The sequence below is a fragment of the Dasypus novemcinctus genome, chromosome 26, assembly GCF_030445035.2.
Source record: "Dasypus novemcinctus isolate mDasNov1 chromosome 26, mDasNov1.1.hap2, whole genome shotgun sequence".
In the NCBI taxonomy this organism is placed as follows: domain Eukaryota; kingdom Metazoa; phylum Chordata; class Mammalia; order Cingulata; family Dasypodidae; genus Dasypus; species Dasypus novemcinctus.
Window position 1 is genome coordinate 48,298,430 of NC_080698.1, and position 23,868 is coordinate 48,322,297.

A 23,868-nucleotide genomic window follows, 5' to 3' on the forward strand; every position below is an offset into this window, starting at 1 on the left:
TGAAATGGAGCTTTCAATTCCAGCCGTAGAACAGCTCCCGAGGTGGCGTGTGCCTCCAGTGGAGGATGGGCACTGGCCTCCATGGTGTGGAGTTCTCTATTTATGAGTCTTCTCTGCAGATGGGCAGTCTCCTCTTCCATTCCTTCAAGTATGTGGCTCTTCTGGCCTCCTGGAGCCCCCAGACAGGTACCTCAGCTAGCTCCGGAGAGCTCTGGGTGTTTGCTAACTGCTCCGTGGCAGGAGCTGACACTGGGAGCTCCTTATTCTGCCGCCATCTTGCTGGTTCCTATGTCATTGTTTTGAGAAGTATTTTTTGTATTCCCACACTCCTGATTAGGCAACACAAGCCTAGAAAGGTTAAACCACTGAATTTATAGTAGGGGCATACTATAGAATGTCCAGGGCCTGCAGGAAATGTAGCTGTTCTCCATTCAGCGGAATTTTCACTTGCTTTCGGGATCCTTGACATTTATTTTTTTAAAACTCCTATTGGTGTTTTAAAAAGTTTTGAGTCTCTGGTGCAGTCATGGGGGTGGGCGGACTCTGTGGTTGAACCTCACACACCCTGCGGCTCACACGGGGGTTTTGACTCTTCTTCCCACAGAAGGATTTACTCCTCAGTGAAATTCCAAGTAGCACCGCCTCGCTCTGCTCCCGGAAGTTGGGCATGGAGAAGGTGATGGCAAAGGAGATCTGCCAGAGATACCTCGAGAAGAGGGCAGGGAGGCTGCCCGAGGACTGTGCCGAGGCCCTGGTCACGGCCGCCTGCCTCTGCCTGCGCAGGCGCAGCACCAGCCTGGCCGAGGTGAGCCAGTGGCCCGACTCTCCCAGAAATGCATCCTGCCTCTGCCCTCTGGGCCTCACTGTCTGGGGGCCAATGGTTCTCCCTTACCAGAGTCTAACTTAAACCTCAGGGGCCCATCTCTTTACTGAGACGTGATTTCATAAACCAAGCCTGTGTTTGGTTCCAAGTAGCAGAACCTACTGGAACACACTTCCGCACAAAAAGAAAGTATGTGGATAATGAGGTGCCTCAGGAACCTGTGGGCAGGTGTGCTGCTGGGCCCAGGACCAAGCCCTCGGATGTCAACAGACCTGTCTCGCTTTCTCTGAATCTGCTTTATTTCTTCTCTTCTCTCATTAGGCCTCCTCTGTCTTTTTCCTTCATCCTCTTGTTGAGAGAATATGGCCACCCCCATTTACATGTTATAGTTTTTACCCCCAGAGAGACCAAGTCTCCATGTCCCACTTCCAACTTCTCAGAGAGAGAACTGACTGGTCTTGCTTGGGTCAGGTGTCCCTGCCTTGGTCAGTCAGGTAAGGTGAGGGAGGTGAGGCCATGTATGTAGATCTAGCTCCAGGGGCTCCACCCCTGGATGGTGGAAGGGCCAGGGTCCAGAATAAGGGAGCAGCCTTAGCCAGTGGACTGGACGGACGCTGCAGAAAGCACGCACCACAGGAAAGAAAACGTTTTCCGTTGGACGTGATAAGTAGAGTAGTTTCTTTGGTAACAGGTATAAATTTGGGGCCCACTCCTAGGTCTTTTGAAGGGCAAAATCACTGCCTGACAGAGCTCATCGAGATTGTCCAGCCCAGTAACTCTGAGGTCATGTCTGAGCAGAGAGGGGCTCCGTGGATATACCTCAGGAGTTGTTGGCAGCAAGAAGAATAGGGGAGGCTGCAGGCCCCACCCATGACTACCCCCAGGGACACCCACTTTAAATTCCCATAATTTTATTGGGTTCTCAGTATGATTTCATGTGAGCAAAGGGCCTGAAGCTGGAAAAAACCTTCGAAAACCACTGCTCTAGCCCAGGTCTCCCATTTACAGATGGGAGAGTTAAAGCCCAGAAAAGAGAAGAGGCCTCAGAGTGAGTTTCTGTCAGAACTAGGAGCCCAGTCCCTTTGCTGGACTCCTGGTTCAGCCCCATGTCAGCTGTCTTACAGGTGATGTGGCAGGAGCTAGAGGCCTGAGTCATCTTTCTAAGTCTGGGCTCTTCTCCAAGTGCCCCAGTGCTAGGCATTAGTCATTCACCCGCAGTTCAGTGCTGAGCTCGGGCGTATGCTGGTGAACAAGGCAGACTCAGGCCCACTTTCCTGGTGCTCACAGACATTGCGCAACAAGTGTCTGTGTGCTGGGTGCTAGGAGATTGTATGATGGGGACCCTCCCCAGGAGGACTTCCTAAGGAAGTAATGTCTAAGCAGGCAAAGAGCAGACCAAGCAGAACAAACAGCTCATGCAAATGATCTGAGATGAGAGAGAGCCTCGTATAGTCAAGGTCCCAGAAGGTCAGCATGGCTAGAACACAGAGTTCTTAGGGTAAAGTGGCTTGTGGTGAGGCTGATGAGGAAGGAGTCCACCAACAGGGGGCTTTGTAGGTCCAGTAAGGATTTTGGGGAAGTCACTAAAGGTTTTCAGTTGGGGCAGGACATAATCATATTTATATGTGTGTGCTTTTTTTTTTTTAATAATTTTTATTTTATATTCTTCCCCCCCAGCCAAGATAGCTTCCTTGTCTGTTTGCTCATTGTGTTTGCTCATTGTTTTTGCTCATTGTCTGCACTCATCTGCTGGCTGTTTTTTGCTCATTGTCTGTTTGTGTTTTCTTTAGGAGGTACTGGGGACCAAACCTGGGACTCTCCCATATGGGAGGCAGGAGCCCAACTACTTGAGCCACATCTGCTCCCAGATTTATGTTTTTAAAACATCTCTGTTCTGTGTAGCAGGTGGAGCTCACTGGTCGAGAGACTGCTTTGCATGTACGAAGTTCTGGGTTCATTTCCCAGTACCTACTCATTCACTGGCCAGGTGGCCTTAGGCAAGGAACTTAACCTCTCTGATCTTTTATGTTTTTATCTATAAAATATCATAACTCATTGTGTATTGTATATGAAATATGCTTGTAAATTGCAAGGCACTGAGCAAACAAGATTTGTTACTGTTAATAAGGATATGTATGCATGCCCTTTGTGTATGTGTGTGTAAAGAAGGAGCATTCCTTTCCTGTTTCCCTCTAATCTTCCTAACCTCCCTAACCAGAAGACTCTGTAAGGGCGATATCTAAGTTACTTAGGGCATGTCTGATTGAAAGTGATAGAAACGCAACTCAAACTTATAAAGAGAGAATAAGAATGAATGAATGAATTTATTGGCTCATTTACCTAAACAGCAGAGGCAAACAGACATTGCTCTGGTTTCAGGCAGCTAGACCCAGAGACTCACACAGTATAAAGAACAATGTGTCTTTGTGTCTGCTTTCCTCTCTTGCCTCCACTTTGCTCTGCATGTAGGGGGGAGTCTGGCTCTGCCACCAGAAAGGAAAGGGGAGTTTCTTCCCAATAAGCTCTAGGAGGGAAAAATCATAGGGGAAGATTCTGATTGGCCTACTTTAGGCACCGTGCCCAAATCTGGACCAATCATTATGGTCAGAGGAATGGGGTACTGTGATTGGCCCATCTTGCATCTTGGGTCATGTGTTCTCACCTATGGGGGTGGAGTTCCGATCCCTTCTAAGAGAGGATGCTACTTTCCTAGGCCAGGCAACGAGCATTTTCTTCAGCTTCGGTTTCTCCTTGGGCATGGGAGGCCTGATTTTAGAGTTTTGATATCTTGTCTCTCTCCTCCCTGAGGTGTGTGCCTCCGTGGCTGCCGTGGAGGAGCGGCTCAGAGGCCAGGAGACGATGTTCCCTTGGAGTGGGTTCTCTGAGGGCTCCGGCACATCCTCCAACACCCCAGAAGAAACAGATGACGTCGACCCTTCCAGCCTGGACACCTCTACCTCCACCAGGGAGGCATCATGGGTGGGGGCTGCCTCCTTGCCTTTCCCTACAGAGGACACAGAGGGCAAGTCATGGCCCAACGGGCAGATGGGGGCTGTCTCCTCTGAGGCCTGTGCTGCACCTCCCCAAGATGGTAAGCATGGAGAGGTCTGAGTAGAAACACACTTATGCATCCCCAGTGTTAGCCCATCATTTATTCCTTCCATCTCCCTCTTTCAGGTGTTTATTTGGCTATTCAGCTTTTCAAGACCAGCCTATTAAACAAAGAGAAACCCAAGAGTCAGCTTGACTCCTCCTGTTCCTTGCTCACTCCCACCCCACATCCAGCCCATCACCCGGCACTCTCCACTACCTCCTGAACATCTCTCCACTCCATCTACTTCTCTCCACTGGCACGTCTGGTCTAAGCTACTGTCCTTCCTTGCATCCTCATTGATCCACTCTGGTCTCTCACCAGCTCTTTCTCCAGATGGCAGCCAGAGTGGTTTTGAAAAACACAAATCATGCCAGTCCTTATTTAAAAACCCTTGAGTGGCTGTCTCCTTACTGTAGTTAGGATAAAGTCAGAAGTCTTCACCAGGACAGCAAGGCCCTGCATGGGTGTATCATCCTATCACAACACAAATCCCATACTCCCCAGCCACTTTCAAAGATATGTGCCCTCTCTGACACTCAGGCCCAGGATACCAGACTTCCTTCTGAAAAATAAAAATTAGGAAGGCCTTTTCAATACAGTGTCCCCACTCCCTAGTAAATGTGGCTCAGTCAATGTCCCAAGCTCTGCCGACTCCTATTGCTGCTCCTCTCACAGGAAAGAGAAAGGAAGGGTAGAAAGACAACACTCATTCATAACTCCTCCTTCATGGGTAGGAGCATGGAAGCCCCTTCCCCTCTGGAAAGGTGGGGTTGGGTTGCAGGCGTTGTATGTGAAGGCAGAAGTGATGAAGCTGCTCATTACACCAGGGCCTGATTCAGAGGAACCTGATTTAAGTGACGGACTCTGAGCAAGACTGACTCTCTAAGAATTATAATAACAGTAACTATTTCCAGATGCCTTTTGTTCATGTTGTTCTTTTTTACTTTCCATTTAGTGTCAGCTACAGAGACTTCCTGGAAAATTGAGATCAATGAGGCCAAAAGGAAACTGATGGAGAATATCCTGCTCTACAAAGAGGAGAAACTAGACAGCATTGAGCTTTTCGGCTCTTGAGGCCCAGGGCCAAGCCGAAGACCCTTGTCCTGAATTTGAGGGACAGAGGCTACTCAAAAAAAGGTGTGAGGCAGAATCCAAAACCTCCTGGAAAACCCATGAACCAAACATCTCCAGCTTTCCTGGGAGAGAGACTTCCATTTCAACAAAGCAAAATAGGGCAGAAGGGACCTTGGCTTTTGGAGACAAAGCCTGCGAGGTCCCCTTTTCTTCCTGGGATTTGTCAGTCAGAGCTGGGAACTAGAGGAAATAGACAGAAGTGGAAACCTGGGTGCACGGGCCCCGGTTGTGGGCCATTCTGTGGTTCTGGGGAGTGTGTGACCACGACCACCCCAGCAGATGCCCTGCTACTCAGCTCTCACTGCTTGACAACTGACAGCATTCCATAACACCAAATGGCATTTTCCAAAGGTAAGATCTCTGGGTCGTATCTGCTAAAAACCCCTTGTAAACTTCTATGCCCCAAAAGATTTTCAACTTGTGTCAGAATGCTGCTCTTGACTCACCTCTCAAGGTCTCGAGTTTTACAGTTGCCAGAGTCCTGGCAAAGGGCTTTGTAAGGTTCACGTTTCCTCTGTTTGGAAATCTAGCAATCAAAAGATATTTATTTAGTGCCTCCTGAGCCCTTTATCCTCCCATCTCATTACTGCTAATATATTTCATGGAGCCTTTATTCTGAAAATGTGTTATTTATGGTTGGATGAGGGATCAGGAGAACTAGAGTTTCATATCAGATTCTGCTGCTAATTAAACCAATCATTTAATTTTGGAATTTGTTTTCTTGTATGTAAGATAACACCTGCTCAGCCTCTCTCCCTGGGCTGTTGGGAGGAATAGGTGAGACAGTGGATATAGGGGGACTTTGAAAATGCACTTGTACTGTCTTATCAAATAAGAAGAAATTAGATACATACATACTGAACATTTATGAAATGAATGTATTTCTGAAAAGTCATGCTGCAAATCATTTTTGTGAAATAAATGTTATTTAAATTCACTGGGGAAAGCATCCTATTTAAAATAATTCTATAGAAGTGATTTTCTTCTTTCCTTTTTTTTTTTTTTTTTTAAATAAAAAATACCTTTGTAAAATCAGCAGATACCTTGCAATTTGTTTTGTGTCCAGATGGATTTGTGTGCAGGGAGTTACTCTGAGCCTCTTTCCTCAACTTTACAATGGGGAGAATAAAAAGTACTGTCTCATAGAGCTGTCATCAGGGCAAGGGGGTCTTGCCTGGTGAAAGCATTTAACAGCACCCCTCCTGCCACAGCCAGCAAGAATAGCTTTGTAGGGAAACGGACTTTGGCCCAGTGGTTAGGGCGTCCGTCTACCATATGGGAGGTCCGCGGTTCAAACCCCGGGCCTCCTTGACCCGTGTGGAGCTGGCCATGCGCAGTGCTGATGCGCGCAAGGAGTGCAGTGCCATGCAAGGGTGTCCCCGCGTGGGGGAGCCCCACGCTCAAGGAGTGCGCCCGTGAGGAGAGCCGCCCAGCGTGAAAAGAAAGAGCAGCCTGCCCAGGAATGGCGCCGCCCACACTTCTCGTGCCGCTGACGACAACAGAAGCGGACAAAGAAACGAGACGCAGCAAATAGACACCAAGAACAGACAACCAGGGGAGGGGGGGGAATTAAATAAATAAATAAATCTTTAAAAAAAAAAAAAAGAATAGCTTTGTATTGGTATGTGACATAGCAGTCTGGGCCCCAGTCCAGGTGGACAGGGGTCTGTACAGACACCCCTTGTCTTAAGCTCTGGTGGCTGTGAGCATTCAATGAGCATGTTTGTCAAGTGCTCAAAAGAAGACCTGGCATATGGTAAGTACCTATAATCACAAGAACAATGTTTCCAGGGCTTTTTGAGCAATGGAGAGCTGATGCTTAACAGCGGACTGGTTATTCAGACAAACTTACACTTCCAGACCAGGAGTTCAATGTCAAAGAAACCCCTTTGAGAACCTGATGAAAGCTCTGGGCCTTCTTCCCCAGCAGATTGTAAATACATACATACACCATTCTGCATATGAACTCCAGGGGCTCACGGGCATGAGCATGCCTTCCCATTGGACCCCTGAAGGGAAGGCCTTTTTTCATTTTTTATTTAAGTTAACAGGTGTATGATGAAAAACCCAAATAGTACAAAAGATCACACAGTGAAAAAGCCTTTTTCTCACTAGTATCTTAGTCTCTCATTTATTCTTTTTTTTTTTTTACAGATTTATTTTATTTATACACCCCACCTCCCCCACCCCCCCGTTATATGCTCTCTGTGTCCATTCACTGTGTGTTCTTCTGTGTCTGCTTGCATTCTCGGTAGCACTGGGAATCTGTGTCTCTTTTTGTTGCGTCACCTTGCTGCGTCAGCTCTCCTTGTGTGCGGTGCCACTCCTGGGCAGGCTGCACTTTTTTCGTGTAGGGTGGCTCAATGCGGGGCACACTTCTTGCACGTGGGGCTCCCCTATGCAGGGAACACCCCTGCATGGCACAGCAGTCCTTGTGCATGGCAGAACCGCGTGTGGGCCAGCTCACCACACAGCCAGGAGGCCCTGGGTTTGAACCCTGGACCCCCCATATGGTAGGCGGACACTCTATCAGTTGAGGCACGTCTGCTTCCCTCTCATTTCTTCTTAACCTTTTTTGTTCCAAGGACCCCTTTGCCAATCAGGTGAAAGCCACAGACACCTTACTAAGTCCACACTATACTCAGTATTATTTAATAAATAGATCACACCCGCACTTACACGCCCCCACAAGAATAATGTTTTTTCAATTTCAGTTCAAGTTCATGGACCCCTTGTTAAGAACCCCTGCTCTAGAGGCAACCACTAGTTTGGGGTAACCTTCCACAGATGATTTATACATAAAAAAAATTTATGTTGTATGTTGGTATTAAATATCATTAGTCATCAAGGAAATGCAAATGAAAACCACTTTACAGTGTGAGATACCGCTTCACGCTCAGGAGGATGGATGTGATAAAAAGACAATAACTGTTGGTGAGGATCCGGAGCAACTGAAACCCTCACGCATTGTTGGTGGGCTTGTAAAATGATGCAGACCACTTTGGGAAGCAGTCTAGCAGGTCCTCAAATGACCCTGGAATTCCACCCCAAGAGAAACGAAAACATGTCCACACAAAAAATCATCCATGAATGCTCACAGCAGCATTCCTCTTAATAGCTAAAGAGTGGAAACAACTCAAATGTCCATCAGCTGATGAATGGATAAACAATAGGTGGTATATCCATACAGTGGAATATTATTCAGCCTTAAAAAGGAATCAAGTGGCAGCAGTGGGAGGCTTCTGCCCACACCTTCCGGCCTGGAGGCCTGCCCTTAACCCTGCAGGAAAGTACTGGGCTCAGCCAGTGCTCTCAGCCCCCCGGGGCTGGGTGAAGACCAGTGCACAGCAGCTTCCACTGTTGAAGTCTCCTAGGGTAGGGGCAGGGCCAGACGGATGAGGGGGCACTCCGGGGCAATGCACTTCCACCTGTCAAAAGGCTGTAGCAATCCACAAGGGGGGGTGCACTGAGTCTGCAGAGCAGGAGGCTTCAGGGCCAGAGGTGCCCAGAGGGCAGGGAGCAGGACAGGGTGGCCTCTCCCTCTCTGCCAGGGGGCTCCCCCATCGCCTGCCCCTCTGGCTGCTCTCCCTGCTCCTGCTGCTTGCCCGGACATCCTCTTCACCTAGGACAGCTCAGCGGTACTGGGGCCAAGGCCAGGGGCACCGCATCATCTTGAGCATTCTTTGGACCCCAGGCGCCCCCTTTACCTGCTCCAGGGGCCTGTTGGATCTCTCCCCTCTGGTGCTGCTGGGGGTAGGGATGGCGGTGGGGTGCTCTTCACCCAGTAACCCTGGGGTGGCTTGAACCGGCACAAAGCCTCCCAGGGCTGGCAGGGGTTCTCTGGCCGAACCGTTGCCTCCACCCTGAGCCTCTGGAATGGCTCCAAGGGTAGGGAGCTGTTTGCTGCCTCCAAGGAGCAGCTTCCAGCCTGCATCCGGTGCTGTGCAGGGGTGGTTCCGGCCAGGGCCTGAAGATGGATGCCGTGACCAATGTGTTCAGACTCACTGGTGCTGTGATCAGAGGCTTCGAACACGAGGTGGGCACCAAGACCTCATTCTGCGGGTTCCCTGCCATCTCCCCTGGACCCTGAGCTTCACCTTGGCGCCACAACGTCTGGGCTACATCTCCATCCCCTCAGATGTCCGCTACTACTTTATACTGAGTTCAGCCATTCTGGGTGTGCCTGTTTCCCAGGGCCCTGATAAAGGGGACTGGCCTCAGGCCTGATTTGGACCAGAAGCATGTGCCAGGACATTCAAGCCACCTCCTCCAGACCTCATCCATGCCCTGACAGAGAGGTTTATGAAATCAAAGTTGATTAACACGCATCTTGGACATTGGAAATTTCCTGACGACCATTTCATTGGGAAAAAGGAACCACTGATACCTATGGCAACCATGAGCTTCTGGAAGCTTCCCCTTGGAGGGACCTGCACATGGCTGGTATCATTCAGTTGTACCAGGGCTGACCCCAAAGCCCTGAGCTCCTTGCTTCTCCTTACAGAGCTGTACCTCTTGGCCCTCAAGTGGCCAAAGCCTTTTTCATCTTTTCAACCTGTGAGAGGGGTTCCAACTCCCCAATATCTACCCCCCTTTCTTCCCAACAGGGGAAATAAAAGGTGGAATTTACAGCTATCATCAAAGTCTGTTCAATGCAAGACACTCCATGTTGTTCTAGGCTTGTCCAAGAAGACTCCCTACAGGATCGGTGAGACATCCCAGCCAGTATCCAAGGAAAACCCCGACTGCTTTGCTGGATTCATCAACACTACAGGAAACACTCCCAAGATAAAAAGATAGGCTGTTCATCAGCAAGGGGCAGGCACACGTCTGCACTGAGCATCTTGGAGCCAGTAGCCGGTCCTGGCCTAACAGTTAACCCAGATCCAGCCGCAGGACAGTCAGGTGCACGCTGCTGGGCTGAGATCCCCCCACTAGCTCTGTCAACATTTTAAGCAGTTCTTCAACAACTCAAGGGTAAGTCTTAAGAACATAATCAGCGGAGCGAGTACAGCTCAGTGGTTGACTATGTGCCGTGCATAGAGGAGGTCCCATGTTCAATCCCCAGTACCTCCAAAAAAATGGAGCATGATCAACTTCCTTCTACCCCATGTGGAGGAGAGGCACTCCCCACACCCCCGTTATAGAGTGGGAGCACAAAAGGAAAGGCAGAATGTAATTTGAGAGTAGATAATTGCATAGATAATAAATGACCATTTTATCTTTTTTGTTTTGGGGGAAATAGAGAAAGGGTATATAAAGTGCACTGTGTTTAGCACAGAGATCACTCTTAGAATTCAAGATGCAGGGGAAAGTATTTGATTGGGGTCAATTGCCGGGAAGCCTGTCAGCCACCCTGTTACCAAAATTATAACACTGCTGGGTAATGAACCCTCAGGTTTCAATAAGTTTGAATTGACTTAGCTGAAAAGCAGTTCAATAGTTTTAGACAGATTATAACCAAGGCCTGGGTTTTACTGTCCAGGAAACTAGTAGGTTTGGACAGTGTGACGTGCCACACAACACAGCATAGGAATATCCCCACAGGGCTAGCTGGGGACACGTCCCAAGGCGGCACTTGTCTTGGTCAATTCACCAAGGCCTTTGGCTCTGTGGTTTTGGAAGGCTGATTTTTATCAGTGCATTTAACCTGAGGGATAAACCAAGTCACCAGCATCACAAAACTGCCACTTTAGAAATTCAGAGAATCTGATAAAAAACAGACACATGGTTTTAATGATTAAAGCAAGCTGTTTGGGAAACCACAGCATGGTGCTGCCTGGAGAGTAGGAATCAGCTTAGAGCAAACAGGAATGATTTCAGTTACTGGCCTCAGGCCACTTTCCCGTGCTCCTCAGTGTCAAGGCTAGCAGAGTCCCAAATATGCTCCTCTGGATATAGGGCTTGGTTTAGAAGGAATATAGTCCAACATGGGAAACATGGTTGCTGTGACTGTCAGTGCAGGCCAGTATCTTATATAGTAAAATTTCAGTAAAGAAACCTGCGTGGGAAGCGGACGTGGCCCAGTGGTTAGGGTGTCCGTCTACCACATGGGAGGTCCGCGGTTCAAACCCCGGGCCTCCTTGACCCATGTGGAGCTGGCCCATGCGCAGTGCTGATGCGCGCAAGGAGTGCCGTGCCACGCAGGGGTGTCCCCCGCGTAGGGGAGCCCCACGTGCAAGGAGTGCACCCCATAAGGAGAACCACCCTGCGCGAAAGAAAGTGCAGCCTGCCCAGAAATGGCGCCGCACACACAGAGAGCTGACACAACAAGATGACGCAACAAAAAGAAACACAGATTCCTGAGCCGCTGATAAGGATAGAAGCGGTCACAGAAGAACACACAGCGAATGGACACAGAGAGCAGACAACTTGGGGTGGGGTGGGGAGAGAAATACATAAATCTTTAAAAAAAAGAAACCTGTGTGCCTCGGTAACCCAGCATGGCCAACTTAGGGCCAGACTTAGGGACCCTCACCCCTTTTCTCCACAATACTTTGACTTTTCCACATTAACCCTGTGAGTTTTCACCTATTATTGGGGTATAAAATTAATTAGTGTTTAACTAAAATAGGGAATGTTAGATTGCATTCCATGAAATTGGGATTATGTGTTGTTTTGTGAAAATTTCATTTATGCAAGAATGTGTGTACTGTGTCAGAGTAAAATGTTCTCACTGGATCTCAAAAAAAAAAAAAAAAAAAAGGAATGAAGTACTGATACGCACTACAACTTGGATGAACCTGAAAACATTCTAAGTGAAAGAAGCCAGTCACATATTGAATGATTCCATTTTTATGAAATGTCCAGAATATGCAAATCTGTGGGGACAGAAACTAGATCAGTGTTTGCCTAGGGGTGTAAGGTAGGGGTCAGGGTGGGGAGGGACTGCTAACGGGTACAAGATTTCTTTTTGGGGTGATGTAAATGTTCTAAAATTAGATTATGGTGATGGTTGCACAACTCCATACTCAAAACCACTGAACTGTACATTTTAAATGGGTTGACTTCATGATATGTAAATTATATCTCAATAAAGCTGTTAAAAGCAAACACACAAAGAAAACTTAAAAAAAGAGAAAAACTGAAAACAAAAACAAACACAGTGGTTATCTTCAGGCATAAAGAAAACCCCATGTATTTATCTTGGGGCTTCACTTTTACCTCCTTTTTTATGTTACAGGGTATTTCATTCAGGCTATTCTGGAACCTGCGGGATTTTGTTTGTTTTTACATGTTTTTTGGCCTTGGGTTTCATTGTATGGATATCCTGTAATTTATATACCTATTGATGGACATTGAAATTGTTTTCATTCCTGCTGCTACAAACAGTTCTGCCTTCCAAACAGGTTGTACCAGTATAAGCAATCACCAGTAACATATGGGAGTGCATTTCCACATCCTCAGATACATAGTATACCATTGTAAGAGATGGGGATCTGTTTAATTTTCACATAAAGGTAACATAAAGCAGGGAGGAAAAAAAATTAATGAAACCTGGCAGCCTACTGTCTCAGTCTCCCACTTCCAGGTTAAGCCGGAACAAAGGAAACCAGCTTAAGCCAGTCCTATAGCAGGTAAAAAGGATGCACAAGAAAGAGCTAAATCAATACCAAAAGGAACAGGTAAAAGCCAAAACGGTTGGAATGTGATGGGGGAAACTGTTAATCAAAAACTGGGGACTTGTGCGGGAAAGTTCTTCCTCTCGGATAGACCATAACCTCTGAAGTTTCCAGTCTGTGGAGAAATAGAGGAAGGGCTTGTGGCTAGGCTTACGGGAATAAATTGTATCATTTTCCTTTGTTTGGGGTGACAGCCATGTTTTCTGGTTGTCCGTCCCTTCTTGCAAGATTGAGAATAAATTCTTTTCTTCTCCACAATTGGGTGAGTCTTATTTTCTTCCAGAAGAGTTCTTTCTTACGCTATCACGTTTTTTGATCATTGCCAATCCAATCGGTGAAAAATGATTTTTCCTATTTCATGTATTTTTTAAATTTCCTGTTAAAATTTTTAAACTTTTTCTTTCATTTGTGTATTTTTTTTTTAAGATTTATTTTTTATTTCCCTCTCCTTCCCCCCATCCCCAGTTGTCTGCTCTCTGTGTCCATTCGCTGTGTGTTCTTCTGTGACCCCTTCTATCCTTATCAGCGGCACCAGGAATCTGTGTTTCTTTTCGTTGCATCATCTTGCTGTGTGTCACCTCTCCCTGTGTGCAGCGCCATTCCTGGGCAGGCTGCACTTTCTTTGGCGCTGGGCGGCTCTCCTCAAGGGGTGCATTCCTTGCGCGTGGGGCTCCCCTACGCAAGGACACCCCTGCACGGCAGGGCACTCCTTGCGCGCATCAGCACTGCACACGGGCCAGCTCCACACGGGTCAAGGAGGCCCCGGGTTTGTACCGTGGACCTCCCATGTGGTAGGCGGCCACCCTATCCATTGGGCCAAGTCCTATTTGTGTATTGTAAATGACTGAGGTGGAGACACCTTTTCATATATTTAAAAGTCTTTGGTAATTTGTTTCTGTACACTCTTGGTTCATTTCCTTTGTCCATTTTCATAGGGATTTTATTAATTTACAGGGTTTTAAAATAGTGATGACATTGTCCTTTGTTAGGTGTTGCAAATATCTTTCGTGTAGCTTGTCCTTTGACTTTGTTTTTGGCGGGCAAATACTTTACATTTTGGCGTTGGTTCTTTTTTCTCCGTGGCTTCTAATTTCTAAACCTAATACTGCCCCTTTCTGGATGTGTCACTTGTCCTCTCTAAGCCACAGTTTCCTGCTCTGTGAAATGGAGTAAGGATGCTGCTTAGCACTGGGTTTGTTGTGGCATCTGGTTCCGAAAGCGCCTGAGAAAAAGGGCCACGCTGAGCAGCAGGAAGCAGCCTCGGGGAACGTGGGGTCCCTAGACACCCCGCAGCCCACACAGGGCCCACCAGAGGCCCGGGGTCCCGGTTTTGGCTTCGCGCTCTTCGGGGCCACGTGAGTAGCCCCGCCCCGCCTGGCCTCTGACCAATGGACGAGCTTCGTCAGGCACAGGGTCCCGCCTCCCGGCCTCCTGACCAAGAGGCGAGCTCCGTCTTGCCCGGAGTCCCGCCCCCTGCCCTTCCGCGCAATGGGCGCCCTCGGTTTGGCGAAGGCCCCGCCCCGCCGCTCGCGCGGCTGCGGGCCGCAGGGCTCGTTCCGGGGGGCGGGCGCCGCGGAGGCCGGTGTGGGCTTAGCTCGCGCGGAGGCCGGGCCGGGGCCGCGAGGCCGGGGCGGGCGGCGAGCGGGCGTCCGGGGCTGCGCGTCCGGGCTGCGGGGGCGTCGCGGGCCGTCTTCTGGGCGGCGGCGTGAGGGACGGAAGGGGGCGGCGGGGCGGCCCGGGGCCCCGCGGGCTCCTGAGGGGCGGCTCCGTTCCCTTCCGGCCCGGGGCTGGTCGGCGGGAGCGGGGCGGGCGGCCGCGCCCCGTCGGCCCTGCCCTTCCTCCCGGCCGCGCGCCGGGCCCGGGGGCCGCGCGGCCCGGCGCCGTGGGCGGCCTCTGAAGCGCCGCGTCGGCTTCCGAAGCGCTTTGCTCTCTCCGAAAGCCTTTGTATTTCAAACTGAATCGAAGCGCTTTGTAATCCCGGAAGCGCTTTGCCATCCCCGAGGTAGCGCCTTGCAGATCGCTGGGCGGTCACGGAAGCACGCTGTGGGCTCGGAAACCCACCCGGAACCTTTACTTGAATCTTGGATCGCTTCGACTTCTCCAAAGCGCTTGGGAATCAGCCGCCGAGTGGAAGGGCTTTGGCGTCCCTGAGACCCTGAGAACTGTGATGGGCAGTGGAAGGAAGGGGGAAAGGTCAGTGAGGCAGGCTCTGGCCCTGACCTTCGGGCTTGCCCTCGCCCCGGGGCCACGGGGCGGCGGGAGCCGGCGGCCGCGGAGCCCGGAAGGGTGACGGTGGGATCCAGGGCCCCCCTCTTTACCTTGCAGGTTCCCATGGCGTCGGAGCGGCGTAAGGTCAAGTACCACTGGAGCAGCACTTCGGAAGGGTGTCCCAGCAAACGCAGCTGCCCCCGGGAGCCCGGCGATGTGGCCCCCTCCAGCCGGCCAGCCCCTAGCTCCGCGTCGCACTCGGGAGGGGCCAGCAGCCCCAAGCGCCTGAAAGCCCAGAGGGGGGGACGATGTGGCCTGTACGCCCAAGTTGCCCTGGGGCTCATCCCGCCGGGAAAATTCCTCCTCCTCCTCCTGCTCGCGCTCGTCAGGCCCAGGTGTGGGCGGGGCCGCCTCCCAAGGCTGCCTGATCGAGAGCACTCGGGGGTTTCTTTCGTCCCTGGGGTCCCCTCAGCGCTCAGCCAGCCCTTCTCTAGAAAAAATGGCTTCTCTAGAAGAGGAAGCCTGCAGCCTTAAGGTAGGTGGTGGCAAAGCTTTGTAATGGGTGAAGCTCCTTCCACATGGCTTGGAAACACGGAATTTTGGGTGGAAGGAGACCCGTGGCTAGGGGGTGACTTGAAGTGAGAGGCACTTTTCAAACTTGGCAGCACATTGGAAGTATCTGGAAAGCTTTCAAATGCTTATGCCTGGCTCCGGCTGGGCTGCGGTGTGGCCTGGGCAGCCAGGTTGGAGGATCACTGCAGGAGAAGGTTGATTGCATGCTCAGGAGACCCAGATGTATTCTCTTTTAGTTGTAAATTTAAGGAATTGTGTCCTTGTGTTTTGAAACACTTGGAATATGGACCGCAGGAATAAGAAGTTGCTCCTTGGTGTGGCTTTTCACCAAAGTTAGGGCTCCCGCCAAGTGGCGAGGGGCTGTTTTGGCAGTCAGGCGTTTAGTTCCTGTACACACAGGAGGGGTTGATGGGTACTTGAGGGCAGGCTGGGAAGTGCTTCACACAGGAGATAATATTTCGCCTATTCAGTCAGGCTTTGAACAAATCATTCATTGAAGGCCTAGTTTGTGCCTAGCAGTGTTCTAGGTGCTTGGGATACTCCAGTAAAAAATCAGACAAAGGTCACCACCCTCTTGGAGTTTATGTTTTAGGTTTTGGAGCTGTGGGCTTAAAATGTAAGAGAAGGGAGCGGATGTGGCTCAAGCAGTTGAGTGCCTGCTTCCCACACGGGAGGCCCTGGGTTCCTCCTTGGTACCTTCTAAAAACAAAACAACAAACGACAAGCAAACAACCGAAAAAAACCAACTCAGGTTTGCTGATGTGGCTCAGTGGTCAAGTACTGGTTTCCCACTATAGGAGGTCCAGGGTTCAATCCCCAGCCCGGTATCTCAAAAAAAAAAAAAAAAAAAAAAAAAAAGGTAAGGGGGAAGGGAGTGGGTGTAGCTCCGTGGCTGAATGCCTGCTTTGCATGTAGGAGGTCCTGGGTTCAATCCCCAGTACCTCCTCAAGAAAGTAAGAGGAGTTCACGTGGAGGAGTGGAGGAAAGGTCTTATTTGGGGTGAGATGGGCTACCTCTGGAGAGAGTTATCTTAAAAAGTAGTGAAAACTGACTCTAAAGAAAGTGGGTTTGTTTTTTTTTTTTTTAACCTTTGCTCAATGATTTATTATGTGGAGCTGAGAAATGAGGCCGGGTATGGCTGTTGATCTTGGGAAACCCCAGGCTAAGTGCCACCAGATTTTTCTACTGTAGACCTCACAGTGAGTACTCGTGTATGGGTACCTGAACTTTGCTTTTTAAATTAATAACAGTGAGTTAAAAAGCTCTGCCTTTGGTGTAAGAATATTGCATGTGACTCGCGTAGATCAGGTATAATATGGGGCTTTGCTCATACAACTTGATCGAGTCAATAATCCTTGGTACAATATCACCGGACTTGGGGACAGTGTAAAATAATATTACTTGATTAAACTTAGCTTTGGTGACCATTACAGATGCAGTGACGCTGGGATGAAAAGGGACAGGAGCTCTAGTTTGCTTAGTCTTCTAGGTGTGCTGCGTTGTGTCCCTGGCTCTGGCGGTCCTGCAGGCCAGGACTCAAGATTGGGGTGTGACCTCTCATCTGTGCAGGTCTAATCCTAGGATCGACCCATCTTTCTCTCATTAAGGCCTCAGGGGCCTTGTTTTGCCTGAGCCCAGCTTAATGATTATCCGTGGAACTGTGAATAGACCAGTCCTGCCTTACAGAAGTCTGGGTTTCACCAGTGTACTTTCAGTAAACACTTGTGGGTTATTGTGTATCAAGCACTCTTTTGGGTCTTGGAGGAGAAGACATGATCCTCCTAATAAGGAGTGTACAAAGTCAGGTGGGAGTGCTAGAGAATAAATTGCATGACTGCCCTGATGACACGGTTTGATAGAGCAGAGCAAAGAATGGAGGCTGGAGAGCTAGGGAGGGGGCAGATTTCAGGAATGTTTTATTAGCCAAGGGAATTTGGATTTTAGCCCTTGGAGAGTTAATGCGGCATTCTACACAGGAGGAAGGTAGAATTGCATTTAAGATCGCTCATGTTGAGTGAGGCTAGAATATGAAGATATTGGTATTATCAATCCTAATTGTCCATTTCTAGCACTGCTAAAGTTTCTCCCTAAAGTGTGTGTGTTTCTTTGGTAACAAGTTACAGTATTTTACTTAGTATTCATTTTGATGAATTATAAAATGCCTCTCTCACCTTTGCCCTCAATCTGCACCTCTTTCCCCCTTTCTCTGCAGTCACTGTGAACTCATTTGTTTGTCCTAAATCCTATCAGCAAGCACAGCTGAAGGGACACTCACAGAAAACATGGCATGCTCTCTCCCTATGTCCTTCCATGCTCCCCTCACCACTCTCCTGTCATCTCTCTGCTGCCTACTCTCCTGTGTCTGCTTTGTCTGCTTTGTAAACTTTGACGGGTACACACTTGGCTTTGTGTTGCCCCCCACTCCCCACCCGACCTTTAGCAAAGGAGTTTGAGGTCTCTGTGCCAGGTCACAGAATATTCAGAGAGGACGATGTTAGGTTGGGGGCCGTTTTGGAACCTTACAGAGTCTTATTGGCTGGCCTAACGTTGTTCGTTCCGTCTACCTCCGGGACAATTGTTTAAGAGGTTTTCTCAAATTTGAATGCTAGGTGATGATCTTAGTTTGCTATTTATTGAGGGACTTAAATGTGTCTATTTTGAGCACCTTTGTCTACGTTATTTAGTTTTTACTATGGCATCTAAATTTCTCCATCCAATTTAGGGAGGGACGAGTTAGAAGGAAGAATATGGGCACTTATGAGAAAAAATGGGAGGTAGTAGGCAGGGAGCTGTTGTTTGGGGGTAACGATGAGGAAGGCTGGAACAGCTCTCCACTTGATCTTTGTCTCTCGCTTTCAAAGGATGCACAATTCACCAAGCAGTGATGTCAGAGAAAACTGAAGTCTCTTCTCCTGTTTGAAGCAGGTGGTTTGTCTGGTCTCTTGCACCTTCTGCCCACCTTCTGCCTAATTCTTACCTTTAGAGCCTCCTATCAACTGTTGAAACTTTCTCAGGGCTACCAGTGACCTTGATCCATCTTAAGCCCTCTACTGGGCCCTCATGTTCTTTGACCTGTGCTGTCTTTAATACTATTTCTCACTTAATCTTCTTCGTCTTATGATGTTAGGGGGTACCTGCCACTTACAAGCCATGTGGCAGTTTCTCCTGTAAAAGAGGGATGACAGCTGTGACAGCTTTGTAAATTGTAAATCCATGTGTGAATATAAGGTATGCATTAAATTCCTAACTCTCTGAGCTTTTTTTCTTCCTCAAGTACTGACTGTCCTGGTCTTCTCTACTGGAGTTGGCAAACTGGTCTTCCGTGGGCTGAGTCTGGCCCTCTAGGTCCTCATGGGATTTAAAATGTTGGAAAATTCACTTTAAAAATGTATGCCTCCTGCCCAAATCACTACCTTGAATGCAAGATTCGAGTAATTCTTCTTCCGCTTTTCTTCCTGCATTTCATATCTCCCTTTCTGTTTTATTTTTTCCTAGTACATTTCACTCTCTAATATATATTTCAGTTGTTTGTCTTGTCCCTCTGGTTTTCCTCTTGTCTCACCAATAGTAAGTGAATATAAGCTCTAGGAAGCAGGTATTTTTAAAAAATACAGGGAAACGGATGTGGCCCAGTGGAGCTGGCCCATGCGCAGTGCTGATGCGCGTGAGGAGTGCCCTGCCACACAGGGGTGTCCCCCGTGTGGGGGAGCCCCACGCGCAAGGAGTGCCCTGCCACGCAGGGGTATCCCCCGCGTGGGGGAGCCCCACGTGCAAGGACTGCGTCCCGTAGGGAGAGCCGCCCAGTGTGAAGGAAAGTGCAGCCTGCCCAGGAATGGCACCGCCCACACTTCCCGTGCTGTTGACGACAACAGAAGCGGACAAAGAAACAAAACGCAGCAAATAGACACAGAGAACAGACAACCGGAGGAGGGGGGCATTAAATTAAAAAAATATATATATATACAAACACTGCTAAATCCCCAGCTCCAGAACAGTATCTGCTGGCACACAGTAAGTGCTCAATAAGTATTTGGTGAATGAATCTAGACTCTTAATCTCCCAGCTCGTTATTTCTCACTGTAGTATGAGATAATATTCAGAAAATATTATCTGAATGAGCATAGGAAGGTGAATATTGAGAAATGGCAGAAGTTTAGTTCCTTCTACAGCTGCAGTTCTCAAGAGGCTGGAATGGAAGCCACCGCCCTGAGAACATTATTGTCTTAGTTACCATTGCCAGTGGGAGTTTGACTTTTCCCTTGATTGGTGGAACCATCACCCATCTATAGTTTGCGTTGTGCTTCATGTATGTAATTACCCTTGGAATAGGGCTTTCAAAATCTCTCTTTTTTCTTCCAGGTTGATTCCAAAGACATTTCCCGTAACGCCACGAACTCTGAATTTGCAGCTGAAGCCGAGGGTCAGAATGATATGACTGAAGAACCAAACAAGGTCCAGAAAAGGAGAAGGGATAGACTTAGAGACCAAGGCTCTACAATGATCTACCTTAAGGCTATCCAGGGCATCCTGGGAAAATCGATGCCAAAAAGGAAGGGAGAGGCTATTCCCAGGACAAAACCAAGTACAGGAGAGCGTCCTAGTCGTGGAGAAAGACCAGCCAGGAGTGTCACGGTCTCTGCTCCAGAGAAGGAGAAAGCATCAGTCCCAGAGGTCAGAGTGGAGGAGGAAAAGACCGTGATAGAGAAGAGCAGCTTCTGTGATAGGCGAGTGGTTATAGACCCTCAGGAGAAGCCTAGTGAGGAGCCCCTTGGTGTCCGGAGGACAGTAATTGAAAAAAGTGCTCCACCCATAGAATTTTTGGATGTCTGTGATTCTCATTCAGAAATCCAAAAGGTGAGTAAAGCTCAAGCCAAGCATCTGGGTTTTTAGTTCTCTTGATTAAATGTATTCTTTCTAGTTTGATCCTAGAAACAGTGTCAATAAAAGCAGTACTTTACTTAACCAGGACTCCAGGAAACAAATTGATGATTTTTTTCTAACATACTTTTCAGAGTTATTAATAGACCTGAGTTGAGTGGATCTAGGATTTAAATGTTCATTTGGGTATGGATTTTGTTGCCGTAATAAAGGCTGAAGTAATGGCTTAAACAGAGTATAAGTTTACTTTAAAAAGTATGGCTCCAGGGGAGCAGATGTAGCTCGAGTGGCTGAGTGCCTGCTTCTCATGTACGAGGTCCCGGGTTCAATCCCCACTACCTCCTTAAAAAAAAAAAAAAAAAAAAAAAGGATGGCTCTACAGTGTCAGGGAACCTGGTGCCTTCTAATTTGTTGCTTTTCTTCCCTTAAACATAGTTTCTTCCCATTCTCTGGTGTAAATTGGTATGTCAGTCAGTGGTTTCCAGAGACAGAACCAATAGAAGTTGTGTGTGTATTTTAGATTTATTTTATGGAATTTGCTCAGGCAAGTCTGAAATCCATAAAGCAGGGCGGCAGACTGGAAACTTAGATAAGAGTTGATGTTGCAGTCTTGAGTCTGAATTTTGTAGGGAAGGCTGGAAACTCAGGTGGGAGTAGTTGGTACAGTCTTCAGGAAGAATTTCTTCTCCAGGAAACCTCAGTTCTTGTTCTTCAGGCCTTCATTTGATTGAATGAAACCAATCCACATTATCGAGGGCAGTCTCTAGTTAAAGGCAATTGATTGTAGATGTTAATCACATCTAGACTAGTGTTTGACCAAGCACCTGGGCACCATAACCCAGCCAAGTTGACGTTTAAAATTAACTAACACACATGGCTTCTCTGATAGGAATCGGAGTAATTACACTTATGTTCCAGCCAGTAGGAAAGGAGGAGGACAAGAGAAAAGCATGTGTCTTCCATTTTAAGAGCTGGGTTCAGAAGTTGTACACATCATAATGCTCACATCTCATTGAGAGGGATGTAAAAATCTGACCATAACCTATCTGCAAAGGAGGCTTGAAAATTAGCCTTTATCTGGGCAGATACATAGATTACATAAAATGTTACATTTAAAAATGTAGGGGGTTCCCATATGCCCCATTTCTCACACCTCCCACTTTTCCCACATTAACTACTTCTTTCATTAGTGTGGTACATTCATTTTAATTGATGAACAAATTTTGGAACATTTCCACACAGCATGGTTTATAGCTTACTGTCTCGGAAACTTTTGCTATAGAAGTAGCAAAGATATTAGAGAGAAACTAGCTGACTTTAACATAGCTTATAATTGGGGGAGAAAAGCATTCCGTTGTCCCACCCATCTCTGTGATTCCTTTACTACTGCTCCTCAGAGGCAGCCACTTTGATCTCTTCTAGTGCTTTCATCTAGGACTTAACCTCCATATTTCTAAATAAGTTTGTACTGCTTATTGATTTTCCAATTTTAGGCATCTGTTGACTTCCCATTAAGGAAGATGAAAATTTGATTCTCCAAGTTTCCTTCAGCAGCACTCAAACCCACACACACATTGACTTTCCCTTTCTGTAGCCTCCCAATATGGTTATAGTATATTGTTCGGCTAAGTCAATATGTAAAGTTTACATTATTGACACGACTGAGTTGCCTCGCATGCTTTGATTATGTTTCTCATAAAACTTTTTCTTTGTAATTAATCATTCTTTTTTCCCCCTTTTTTTATATCAGTGTTAAAAGTTACTGCATTAACAAGATAATAACTGTAATACTTATTTTGAAATCATTTAGCCATAAAAACTCTATTTTATTCAATATTTCCCTCTTTTGGTTAAGGTCTTTCTCCAGTGCATCACTGAATAATGCTTGGTAGTAATCCGTGTGCCAGGAGGTGGGGGGGTGGGGAGGATGGGAAGTGTGTGTGTATGTGTGTGTATTGGGAACTTTTCTTGCTTATTTCTTCTCTGTTTCCTACTGCTCTCTCTTTTTGGAATGCCTTTTAGCTTGTGCTTGATCTGGATAGGTATTCTAATGTTCTTTTCTGTCCAGTATATGTATCTCTCTTTATTTTTTTGGAAGATTTATTCAACTTTATCTTCTAACATTTCTGTTTAATGTTTTATATCTGCTGAAATATTTAATTTCTGTAAGTTTTCTTTTTAAATGTGTCTCATTTCACAGCCTTCCATTGTTTCTTGGTTGCGATAGCTTGATTTTTCTCTTTAAGGATGTTACTAGTAGTTTTTTTCCCCCTTGATTTGTTTTCTTGTGCTTACTTAATTGTTTTCTTATGAGTCCTTATTTCCTGTTTCACATTTTCTTTTATGTTTTGGTTTCCGTTTTCTTTAAGAATTCTTAAGGTGAGTGTATATGAAGATGAAAATCTCTTCTTTTCCCTTTTTCTGTCAAATGTAATTTCTGAGAACACCTTTAGTTTTTTGAGTATTCCTTTCTTAGAACATCCTGTTCTTGTTTTGAGGTTGTACTTTTTCCCTGAAAATATGAATTATAGGTTTGTTTTGAAGTTTTTGTATACTTTCTGTATTATTTTTCCTCCGACTTTCTTTTTTCCTAAATATTTTGGTTTCTCTCTTGTGGTAGGGCTTTCCTCAGATGTCTTGGCTTTCTATTCACATTTAAAGTGTTAAAAAGCTATTGGAAATTCTGTGTGTATGTGTGGAACTTATCAGTTGGTAGGCTTCATCACAGGGTGGTTTTGTGGTGTCCCTAAGTATGTCTGTAGATGGGCTTCTCAGTTTCCCCGGGGTGAAATCCTCTAGTCCTCTGCTGAGGAGGCATGAGACTGCTTGTGTGCTGGGAGTCAGTTTGCGGGAGGTGCCTAGGCTTCTGACCCTTCAGCTTGTGAGGTTGCCCCCACCCACTGTATTAGTGTTGTCCTGCTTAGTCCGTGGTCTCCTGGGTTCAGCTTTTCCCAGCATGAGCCCTTGTCTTTTGCTGGGTGGGGAAAGGACAGGCACATCTGCACGGGGTTGGAGCCGGGATCTGGGCATCTCATAGCTCAGACTTTCAACTCATTCTCCTATTTTCCTCTCCAGCTTCACTTTCCATCTTAGAGGTCTGGTAACTCCAATTCTTGAGTCATTCTGGGGTCCTGTAATGTGATTGAACCTGTTTGTGAGTTTTCTCACTGCAGGGTTTGGTTTCAGCTGTCTCTGATCTGCTTAACCAGTAATCATATCTCTGCTTTCTTAGCATCCAGTTTTCATTTAATTTGTTTTACTGTTGTTTATTCTCCTGTATGCTTTCTCCTAGTAAGTTTATGCCTTTTCAACTCCATTTCCTGTAATTTTAGAAAGGTTTTTGGGTAGAAAGGTAAAAAACCACATGTGCTGTATTTAATTGGAAATCCCGCAAAAACAAAACAAAACAAAACAAAAACGGTTTTGTAACATATATTTTCCACTAAATATATAGTGACTGTGTTTCCTATTTATTGTAGACTGTCATCTTGTTTGGTTGCCTAGAATTTCATTTTAATGATGAACTTTCCAAAAGT

The 23,868-nt window shown here is 47.2% G+C and overlaps 2 protein-coding genes and 1 pseudogene across 5 annotated transcripts in view; all 3 read left to right on the plus strand.

Annotated features, from left to right (window-relative positions):
* The window catches only part of IRAK2 (interleukin 1 receptor associated kinase 2), a 91,849-nt gene extending 85,763 nt beyond the window's left edge, over positions 1 to 6,086 (plus strand). For all 4 annotated transcript variants that reach the window (XM_058288559.1, XM_058288560.2, XM_023587172.2 and 1 more), the window contains 3 exons: positions 605 to 805; positions 3,632 to 3,914; positions 4,873 to 6,086. In XM_058288559.1, coding sequence (XP_058144542.1) covers positions 605 to 805; positions 3,632 to 3,914; positions 4,873 to 4,991 — 603 coding nt within the window. In that variant the 3' untranslated portion in view covers positions 4,992 to 6,086. The remainder of the gene's footprint in view (positions 1 to 604; positions 806 to 3,631; positions 3,915 to 4,872) is intronic.
* Positions 6,087 to 6,770: 684 nt separating this feature from the next.
* LOC111762799 (alpha-N-acetylgalactosaminide alpha-2,6-sialyltransferase 2 pseudogene) lies at positions 6,771 to 9,520 on the plus strand (annotated as a pseudogene).
* A 5,235-nt stretch (positions 9,521 to 14,755) lies between these two features.
* The window catches only part of TATDN2 (TatD DNase domain containing 2), a 36,089-nt gene continuing 26,976 nt past the window's right edge, over positions 14,756 to 23,868 (plus strand). The window contains 4 exon segments of the mRNA XM_004452694.5: positions 14,756 to 14,866; positions 14,999 to 15,181; positions 15,183 to 15,416; positions 19,814 to 20,308. Coding sequence (XP_004452751.1) covers positions 15,005 to 15,181; positions 15,183 to 15,416; positions 19,814 to 20,308 — 906 coding nt within the window. The 5' untranslated portion in view covers positions 14,756 to 14,866; positions 14,999 to 15,004.